Source organism: Scylla paramamosain, chromosome 40 (assembly GCF_035594125.1).
Source record: "Scylla paramamosain isolate STU-SP2022 chromosome 40, ASM3559412v1, whole genome shotgun sequence".
Taxonomy (NCBI): domain Eukaryota; kingdom Metazoa; phylum Arthropoda; class Malacostraca; order Decapoda; family Portunidae; genus Scylla; species Scylla paramamosain.
The window spans coordinates 1,037,501-1,048,532 of record NC_087190.1 but is presented as its reverse complement, the minus strand read 5'-3'; the positions used below and the strand labels follow the sequence as shown (position 1 = coordinate 1,048,532).

At 40.1% G+C, this 11,032-nt stretch overlaps 1 protein-coding gene across 1 annotated transcript in view; it reads right to left on the bottom strand.

The window, feature by feature from the left end:
- Positions 1–11,032, bottom strand: part of LOC135092667 (nephrin-like) — a 117,144-nt gene that overhangs the window by 10,113 nt on the left and 95,999 nt on the right. The window contains exons 11-12 of the mRNA XM_063991272.1: positions 10,996–11,032; positions 5,182–5,321 (exon numbers count right to left, since the gene is read on the bottom strand). The exon at positions 10,996–11,032 is cut by the window's right edge and continues 114 nt beyond it. Of these exons, the coding sequence (XP_063847342.1) occupies positions 5,182–5,321; positions 10,996–11,032 (177 nt within the window). The remainder of the gene's footprint in view (positions 1–5,181; positions 5,322–10,995) is intronic.

The window sequence follows — 11,032 nt, the reverse complement described above, 5'->3', positions numbered from 1 at the left end:
GAGAGAGAGAGAGAGAGAGAGAGAGAGAGAGAGAGACGTACACTATTATAAAGCAAATCAAAACACACACACACACACACACACACACACACACACACACACACACACACACACACACACACACACACACACACACACACACACACACACACACACACAAATAAAGGGAATAAGACAAAGGGGAAGGAAGAACACACTCTCTCTCTCTCTCTCTCTCTCTCTCTCTCTCTCTCTCTCTCTCTCTCTCTCTCTCTCTCTCTCTCTCTCTCTCTCTCTCTCTCTCTCACAGAAGGGCGGGAGTAGCATTGGCGGGTATTGCCTCGGGAGGAGCCACCTGAGGGAGGCCTGGAGTCTGTGAGGGAGGAATAGTGGTGAATGGCTAACACTTTCCACTGCACCAATCTACGTACAGGAGCAGCAGCGCCTCACGACCCACATGTGAATTGAACTCCCTAGCAAGACTGGGAAGAAAGCACGAGAGAGAGAGAGAGAGAGAGAGAGAGAGAGAGAGAGAGAGAGAGAGAGAGAGAGAGAGAGAGAGAGAGAGAGAGAGAGAGAGAGAGAGAGAGAGAGAGAGAGAGAGAGAGAGAGAGAGAGAGAGTGTACAAAGCCACACTTATCCTCTCTAGGGGAAGGCGGAGGAGAGATTAGATTTCCTCTCTTTTCACATTATTACTCGGATAGAATAAGACTTTTAACACTCAATGCTGGTCTTCTTTATACTTTGAAAAGAACGAAAGAAAAAGAAAAACAATAAATAAACATGAAATATACAGATAAATGAATAAAGAAGGAAATAAAATAAATATATAAATAGATAAATAAATAAACAAGCAATATAAATGAATAAATAAATCCATATGACTGTTTTTACTGCGGCGCCAAATCAAACCAATCAAACTATTTTTAGTATATATATACGAGTATATTATTTTCTGGTGGGAGACAAAATAACAAACAGATCTCAAAGCAATATTACGTCCTCGCATTGAAAATTACTGGGATATGAAATAGATTTTTTAGAATGGAATGAATTATATTTGTTTGTATTACCCGCATGAAATGAACTTTTATTGTTTTTTTCACTGGAGGAAAAGTTAACCGAATAAAAAAGTGGAAAAAATGCACATTTCATCCGAGTTAAGATATGAAATTGGTCTTAAAATAGCGCGGATTTTATTTATTTCCTCATTCCGTCACTACTCGCATGAAATTAGTCTTATTATCTTCTTGTCACAGAACAATGCTTACTGAAAAACGAGCAAGAAAAGCGAGGCCAAATTTTAACTCCCATAAGCAGAACAAAATTGACTGAAAAAAGGAAAAGATACGATCGAAAAACAAATCCAACTGAGAAAAAGGGAAAGGATAAAATCGCCCTTCATAAAACTCCACGTAATCTCCTCAGTATCACTTAGAATTGGACTCAGAGCCTGGACGTGACAGTCTACGCTGGGAGATGATGACGCCGCCTACCTGGGGGACGCGTCACACGGGACTGAAGGCAGCCAGGCGATGCGGTGACGAGTTTCACGCCACGCCAGGAGCAACGCACGTCAGGGAAAATGTTGCGAGTATAGGAAACGAAGATTAAAAAAGAACGCGTCTCAGAAACGAAGTGAAAGGTGCAGGCGAAGATTTAAAAGTGAGTGCCAAGTAAGAAAGGTGAAAATGTGCTCGGAAAATGTCGGCTAGAGATGAGTGCAGACGACAGAGAAGGAAAGAAAGGAAAAGTTATAATAAAACTCAGTGACTGATGCAAGAACTGAGTAAAGGGTAAAATTTAATGAGGAAAGTAATTTATAATGACCGATAAATGACTGGCAAAGATAATGATAGCCGAGGAAGAGAGGAAGGAGGGGAAAATTAGTTAAAAATCAACTTAAAGACTTGCGCAAGAATTGAGTGAAAGAATAAAAAAATGAAAATAAAAATAAAAACATGACGGAACTAATTAATCATGAACGATAAATGAGAACCAGAGATAAAGGAAACAGATGAAGGACGTAAGAAAGATAAAGTTTGAAGGCAACTGAGCAACTGAAACAAAAATTACGATTAAAAGCGTTAAAAATCAAAGACGGAAGTAATTAATTATGAACGATGAACAACAATTAGCGATAACGGAAGCAGATAAAGAGGAAAGAAGAAAAAAATCACTGAAAAGTAACCAATACACTAATGCGAGAATCAAGACTAAAGAAAACGAAAAATGACGAGAGAACAGAGAAAAAAAAAAAAAAAAAGGAAAATATGGATGAGAACTGACGGTCTACGATGCGAACAGACAGGAACAGAGAGAGGCAAGGGGGCGGGAGGCTTAGCTGTGAGGCAAACGAGTGACTTGAAACAAAAGCGAAAGAGGCGAAGGTGAGAACGAAGCCAAGAGAAAATGGGTTCGAGAAATGGTAGTCAAAAATGAGGTCAGAAAGGAAGAAAGAAGAAAAGGAAATTTAGGTTAAAGGAAATTGGGCGTAGTGTTAAGAAGAAGTAGTAGTAGTAGTAGTAGTAGTAGTACAGTAGTAATAGTAGTAATAGTAGTACTAGTAGTAGTAGTAGTGTTAGTTCAGTGTTAATTTTTGCTTACATAGAAATGGCAGTAGACGAGAGAGAGAGAGAGAGAGAGAGAGAGAGAGAGAGAGAGAGAGAGAGAGAGAGAGAGAGAGAGAGAGAGAGAGAGAGAGAGAGAGAGAGAGAGAGAGAGAGAGAGAGAGAGAGAAAAATTAATTAACCTTTCCCTTGTTAAATCACTCTTTCATAACTTTTTAGATTTTTTACACCTTTTATTTTACGTTCTTAAATACAGAGAGAGAGAGAGAGAGAGAGAGAGAGAGAGAGAGAGAGAGAGAGAGAGAGAGAGAGAGAGAGAGAGAGAGAGAGAGAGAGAGAGAGAGAGAGAGAGAGAGAGAGAGAGAGAGAGAGAGAGAGAGAGAGAGAGAGAATGTGTTTGCAGTACTAAGAACATAAAATACATCAGGAAACATGTAAGTAGCCACCAAGCATACAGATGGCAGTCCCTTAACGAAACATACCCACCTATTTACATCCATCATCCTCATACTTAAATGACCCGGCACTAACAACCTGATTACGGAGTCTATAAACCCCACATTTCTATTTGAGAGCTCATTCTTTCCTATTCCTTCTTTAAAATTTAAGTTATCAAGGTTGAACCAATTATTTCTCTCCCTATCGTGATTACTGACCCTGAGAATTTTGCTTAGAGAGAAGACCGTGGCAGTGAAAGGGGATGGCAGGAGCAAAGGGAGCACCAATCACCAGGGAATTAAGGAAGTAAAAGGCCCCCAGATGAGAGCCAATGAGTGGTAATGGAAGAACAGACCAGACAGAAAATCTAAGGCTATTGAGAGCACCTCGGGATTCTCTCTATTGAAAGAGACGATACGAGAGTGGGACTGTTAATAGACCTGTGACCTAAAGAAATGGAGGAGCATCTAAGGCTAACCAAGTGTTGTTCTTTACGATTGTGGTTTCTATGAGGGAATTGTGGTTAAAATTAGGTAATGATAATTATGTAAGAGTAATGATGTTTTCCTTTACGAACAGATAAATGAATTAATGATAGAGTAACTTTTTAAACTGACACGATAAAAGAGAGCATAAGAGTAACTAATAATAAACAATAACAACAACAAATAATGAAAAAAATAGTCATACGTTTTCATATACGAGTAAGTGATTCTTAAATGAGTAAAGTAACTAAAAGTAATGATATTAGAAGAAATATAACCATTATAGATAATAAATAATAATAATGACTAATAATAATGACAACAAAAGTAATAATAATAATAACAGAATACTACCAAGCAGAAACCACACAATGGTTTTTCAAATGTGGTATTTTTAAAAGTGACTTCAAGGAAAAGGAAAAGAACAGAAAAGAGGAAGCCTTGAATCATCGAATGGAAGAGGAGGAGGAGGAAAAGGCTCTGCACCACAAAAGTTATAGAAGGAAGTGTAGGAAAAATGCTGAGGAGAAATTACCTGTCAAAGGATAATGCAAGCGAACAATCGGAGAGGGGAATAAAAGAGGAACATTTCTAAAAGTTCGTTCAAGACTTCCAGCGTGAGGCGTCATGGTTATGTTACGAGGCGAATACGTAATGGGGGGAGGAAGATAATGCTTGGAACAATGTTAAATGAACGTATAAAGAAGAGGAGGAGGTAAGAAAGGCCGTGATGGTATGAGAGGACAGAGTTTGGTGTGTGTGTGTGTGTGTGTGTGTGTGTGTGTGTGTGTGTGTGTGTGTGTGTGTGTGTGTAATAATAATAATAATAATAAACGGTTTATTATTTAGGCAGTTGACAAACTGAAAATGTACATAGGGGATGGGGAAAAACTTAACATTAATCCTAACGGTAAGACTAATCTAGGAGGGAAATACTATTGATTGATGGCTCGCACCATGGTGTGTGTGTGTGTGTGTGTGTGTGTGTGTGTGTGTGTGTGTGAGCAGAGTACCCCTTTAGAGTACGGACGTAACTTGATTAAAGCCAGCAATAAAATGTGGTGACGCCTGTGACGGTAACATGTTAAGTGTATTAAACTGGAATAGAGTTAAAACGATTAATGTAACTGACAGAGAGAGAGAGAGAGAGAGAGAGAGAGAGAGAGAGAGAGAGAGAGAGAGAGAGAGAGAGAGAGAGAGAGAGAGAGAGAGAGAGAGAGAGAGAGGGGGGGGGGGGATTTCCAGCCACAGAAATGGCTTTGCTGCATGAAGATGGAACAGTGTTGCAAGGTGTGGTGGTGTTGCTGGAAGGCTTGGAAGTGTTGCAGGAATGTAGTGTTGCAAAAGTGAGACAGTGTTGCTGAAAGGTGACTAATGCAATTCCGTACTGACTGAGTGACTGACTGATTGAATGAATGAAGGAATTTACCCATACTCCCTTTCAAACTAACAAACTAATTGACTACTGTAATGATCACACCGTCACTGCCTCCTACACTAACCTCAGTTATAGTTCACCTGTTGGTCAGGAGAGTAACCTTTAAAGCGGCATTTCCTGACTTCTTCTTTCTCGCTGTGTCTTCTGCTTTCTTCTTTATCTTTCTTTCTTTGAATTTTCTCTTACTAACCAAAATTTGCATATGACTGATTGGCAACAAGCTCGCGCCAGATGACAAAGACAACCCGCCGCAGACACACAAGCACTTACCCATGCGCTTCTCGGCGACCTTCATGATGTCCGCCTCCAGGTTGATGGATGCACTCTGGCCGCGGCTGTTAGTGGCGCGCACCTTGAGGGTGACGCCCATGCCCGCCTCTAGGCCACGCACCACGAACTCCGGCGCCAGGCTGCGGTGCGGGAAGGAGAAAAAAGGGTTATGTTGTGCGTCTGCTGACGTGTGAAAGTTGACATGTCACTTGCCTCCCTCAAGAAAATTTTTGAACGAGTGAACAGCTCGTATCGACTGGAAAAAAGGGGTCATTCAAAAAATGAAAAAATCTTTTGTACACTGGACTTGCTTTCCTAAAAAAAGAATATATTCCCCTTGTGGCTGCGGAATAAAATTTTCCTTGTTTCCAGAAAATTAATATTTCACTTGTGTCCCTCGAAAAAAACTTTCTCCAGGCATGTTATGTTGTTGTTTCACTGCACGCCAATGTTTCATCTCCACAAAAAGGCCATTTCAACTTTTTTTTTTCTGATGCAATGTATATTCATTTGAAAAAAAAAATCAACAATTTCCTCTCCTCCTATCATGTGCTTTTGTTTTCAAAACTGAACTCCATACATTTTTATTTTCTGTTTTGCTGTATGGAGCAACAAATTCATATTAAAAAATCACGACTCTCTCTTCCCTCTCTGCGTTAATGTTTTTTTTTTTTTTTGTGTGTGTTTATATCATACAATTTACCGATGTTTGTCCTTTGCTTATCCATCTATCAACCTATCGATCTATATATTAATTTATTAAATTTTTTTGAGCGCTGAAGACTAAATGAGCAAATAATCAATATAATATTTACCGTGAGTACTTCCCTAGCTACCTTCTTACACTGAACAGTACACAGATTAATCGGTCCTTGAATCAAGCACCATCAGATGTAGCGATGTCTCTTTTTCCTTTATATTTATTAGTGCAATTTTGTGCATCAGAAAGAAAATGCAGTACGGCTCACAAATTACAGATCATTCTGGCTTGAGGTAATTGTAGTAACATTACAAATCGTGTGAACATGCGACCACCGCCACCAGTACCACCACCACCACCACCACCACCAAAATTATCACCAATATCACTCGCTCTATCGCCAAACAATTACCTATTCTGTCCTACCTACCTATAACTCACCTGATTCCCTTCGCTCAGTACTCTCTCTCTCTCTCTCTCTCTCTCTCTCTCTCTCTCTCTCTCTCTCTCTCTCTCTCTCTCTCTCTCTCTCTCTCTCTCTCTCACTGCTACTACATACAAGACAAGGGGGCACACACACACACACACACACACACACACACACACACACACACACACACACACACACACACACACACACACACACACACAGACAGACAGACAGACAGACAGACAGACAGACAGACAGACAGACAGACAGACAGACAGACAGACAGACAGACAGACAGACAGACAGACACACTGCAATGTTATGTTAAGTCTGTCACTGCACACCGGTTAAGGTATAAACGGAGAAAAGTGTTGGTTTTATTTAATGCTGACACGAATGTCTTGGCGGGGAATTCTCAAGTGTGCCTCGTGTCAGGAATTCTCTTGCTACCTCTTATTCTTTCTCCATACCCAGTCTAATATTTTGTCGCCTTTGCCCACGCTTGAAATCGTACTAGAACCTTGTCTCTTAATATATTGATATGGTATTCTCTCTCTCTCTCTCTTTCTCTCTCTCTCTCTCTCTCTCTCTCTCTCTCTCTCTCTCTCTCTCTCTCTCTCTAAATCCTCTTACTCAGGCACAATCTTATTTTGCTCTCCTCATGTTTATAAATCTCATACCCCTCTCTCTCTCTCTCTCTCTCTCTCTCTCTCTCTCTGTGTGTGTGTGTGTGTGTGTGTGTGTGTGTGTGTGTGTGTGTGTGTGTGTGTGTGTGTGTGTGTGTGTGTGTGTGTGTGTGTGTGTGTGTGTGTGTGTGCGCGCGCTTGTCTAAGAGTTTCTGATAATTCTCTGCTGTCTTCTCCGTCTCCAACACTCAAGATTATTCATCCTAATACCATGACGAGGGATGCTAATAAAAAGTTAATACATATTCAGGTTACATTAATCAGATGAAGGTGTACCTTTCATTTGAATTAACTTTTTACTTTTATGGACGAAACTCAAATGTATCGATTTTTTTTTAAGTAGTAATTATTCTGGTGGGTAAATAAACACAGTGTCCCAGAGCTGCCACCAATTATATTCTAGTGGACCAATATAAACAGTATTCTTGCAATAATTATAATACGAATGACAAAGGCAGACACACATCCGCACATTGCCAATAATTACCCGCTGCTTGGGGTGCGTCTCGTCATCGCGGAGGCTGGCTAGCGACTGGCACACCGTAGTGGTTATAGAGTAGATATGAAACAAAGGCACAAGCAGGTTGACAGGCGTAAACACACCGGCACATAATTATCGCAGCCTCAATGCTGAAACCCGTACAGTTCAATACAATGCGTGTTTAGGGAATGGATAACGAGACTGTAGATCACTGAACGCTGTGTGATAGTCCCCGTGCTAGTGCTGAATACATTACACCAGTAAAGTACTACTGGCACCTACTGTGACTCGTATCTCTAAAGCCATTAGGGAAGCACTTTTTTATAGGTGATATAATTATAATTGACTGAACCGTTTCATTGCACACGAAAATAATTTGAAAACTATAGATCTGGTTTTGTGAGGAAAAAAAAATGACCTACATTCACTTAAAATTCATGACTACCTACCCGATCATCCCTTATACTAATGGGTGGTGTGTTTCAACATGTAGATTCACTTCAAATTAACTAAATATATTAATAAATAAATAGAGAACACACTGGGCTGGACTAGACAGTGACAGAAGTATAAAAAAAAGAAAAAAAAATCTAGTCAGACGTCACCGATGCAAAACTGAAAGGAATAATGCACGTAAATATCCCCGCAGAATGTATACGCCCCAGAAACTTTCTAAAACGCAACTTACACTTGTGGCGGTAAGCTCCTGAATATTGCAGCAACTCGCGTCGAACAAGCGAGAGTGGAAGTGGCTTAGCATATTGCGACGCGCGACTGCTACCAGGTCAGTATTAGACTTGCTCACAATACCAATACCAAAGAAATATGATAAGGAGAAGTGAAGGCGAAAGGACATGTCTTGAATGGAACTAAGAAAGAGTTGTGAAGCGAGTTGGAGTGTTATGAAGGGACGGAATAGGTTGTGAGGAGGAAAGAAGGAAGGTTACTGAACGGGGTTACTGAAATGACAGGAAAAAGGTTCTGACGGAGACTAAAAAAGGAGAGTCGTAAAGCTTTCTGAATGGAGTGTTAAGAAGGGAACCGAAACGAGATAAAAGAAATTGAATGGGTTCTGAACAGGAAAGAAAGAAGGTACTGGACGAGGCGGGAGAAGAGATTAATGTCTTTTAACTGTATTTTGGCTGTTATTACATCCATTTTTCTTCTTCTATTTCCTTTCTTTTATTTCTTGCATTTGTATTTACATTCTAGTCATTAATATTCATGTTTATGTGGCTGAAAGAAGCTTAATATTAATACTGGGCTGCTTGTCTATCAATATTTTCTCTTGTAATAAACATAATAGTGTTTATGTGTTCTGACGGACCAAAAATGAAAGTTCTGAAGACAGCCACAAATATTTTGAAGGGAGACTGACGAAAGACTGAAGGAGGATGAAGGAAGGATACTCAATGGGCAGAGAAAGAAGTAATGAGGATTGTGAAAGGAGCTGAGGGAAAGGTTTAGAAGACAAATGGAGTTTTGAAGGAACCAAGTTACTGTTCTGAAGGAGACAGTAAGGAACACACTGAAAAGGGACTCAAAGGAGGGTTTTAAAAAGAAGAAACATAAGAGAGCTGAAAGTATGGTTCTAAAGTTGACTAGAGTAAGGTAGGTGAGGGTAAAAAGGCAGAAAGTAAAGGCCAAGACAAAGGAAACGTGGTAAAACGAAGCTGGGAGGTAGTTAAGGAAACGAAGTAAGAAGGGAGAAGAGTTAGGTAAGAGAATAAAAAAAAATAAATGGGCTTGGAGGTATGGAAGGTAACAGGATAAAAATGGGAGGTACAAAAATATCAGTAAAAATGCGGAAATAAATAAGAACAGAACAAAAAAATAGATTAGGGAAGGCAATATAGTAAAAAAAACAGGAAGATACGAAGTAGTTAGAGAAACAGAATGAAAAGCAAGTTCTAAAATAGTGCAAGAAAAAAAGGTAAAAGAGTATAGGAAAAGAAGGAAAGAAATACGATGAAAAAGAAGGAAAATACAAAATAAGGAAGGAAAAAGGATGAAAGGTTAGCAAGGCGTATAGAAGAAAGTAAGGGAAAAATAAGGTTAGGAGGTCGGGTAAAAAGGAAGCTTATGGGAGGAAGGGAAAGGCAGTAAGGTGAAAAGAAAAAAAATACTTGTGGTTACATTTTTCATCTGTGTTAAGAAAAAGAAGAAAATGTGGACATCTGCAGGCCGTAGATGTCTGGCAGTAAAGGCATTTTCGTTCCCCAAAGTTGTGGAAACTGTTGAACAAAAGCTGTTGGAAATTTGGTCGAAGACACGCGAGAGAACAGTTTTCTATCAGGTTATGATCCGCGCAGCCGTAAGCGTGCCCGGTAATGGAGCGGCGCCGGGAAAAATATCGAAAATGCTTTTAAACGGACGGAGAAAATATCCTAAGCGAAGCAAGAAACACTGTATGGAATGGAGCAACGGTGTAGGGACTAGAGGAAGCGACAACAACCGTTACTACTACTACTACTACCATTGCTATAACTACTACTACGCTATTACTATGGTTATTACTGCTGCTGCTGCTGCTACTATTACTACTAATACGCTATAACAGCAACAATAACAACTACTACTGCTACTACTATTGCTGCTGCTGCTACCTGGCTACTATTGCTTTTAATACTACAACTACTACTAAAGTGAAGTAAGAAACACTATGAAATTACTTACTACTACTACTACTACTACTACCATCACTAATACTTCCATTACTGCAATTATTCCTTCCACTCTCCCCCACTATCACCACTGCCACCACCACCACCATCATCACGCCCGACACTTCAACAGCAGCAGTAATTCTCGCATCATGCACGCCGCGGGTCGCAACAACCACCATCACAACTTACTCCCGGCAATGTGCGAGCGACCGCCGCATAATTGTACGTGTGAAATTTTACTCATGCAAGTTTAATGAAGGCAAAGTTCGCACGCGTGGGTCTAATGGAATTACACGTGTTAGGCGCGTAACAACATGTCACTCGGGAAAGCAATCACGGTAATTTCCACGTGCCGCCAAGCTACTACAGGTGAAGTGGCGGTGGAGTACATCACGCTGCGCCAGTGTTGTGTCGCTAGTGTTGTCACGTTTTTTATAACAATTCCTTATAGTTCAGTGCATGTATGGAAATTCCAGTCACTTGTTTTGTTGGTGAGTGGATGGCGAAGTCACAGTTTGGCCCAAATTTTAACGCTTATGATAACCACTTCATATATTTCACAGTACATGTACAAAATCCACTTTTTTTATTTTTTTTATTCGTTAAAACGCGTATAGTTTGTTAATGAACGAATGAGTAAGGTCACAATATATGTTGTCAAGCTTATGGTAATAATTCCATATGTTGTAGTGTGCATATGCAAAAACTCCAGTCACTTCTGTGTATACTTACTAAGACAAATATAGTTAGATAATAAGCCAGTGGGTGAGCCACAGGTTTGGTTATCACAAGGATCACGTCGGGGCAGAGGGGAAAGGCAGCAGGGCAAAGAGAAACAGTCAATATAGTACCTTGAGGTGTTGGAGAGCAGCGCCCCGTCGTCCCACG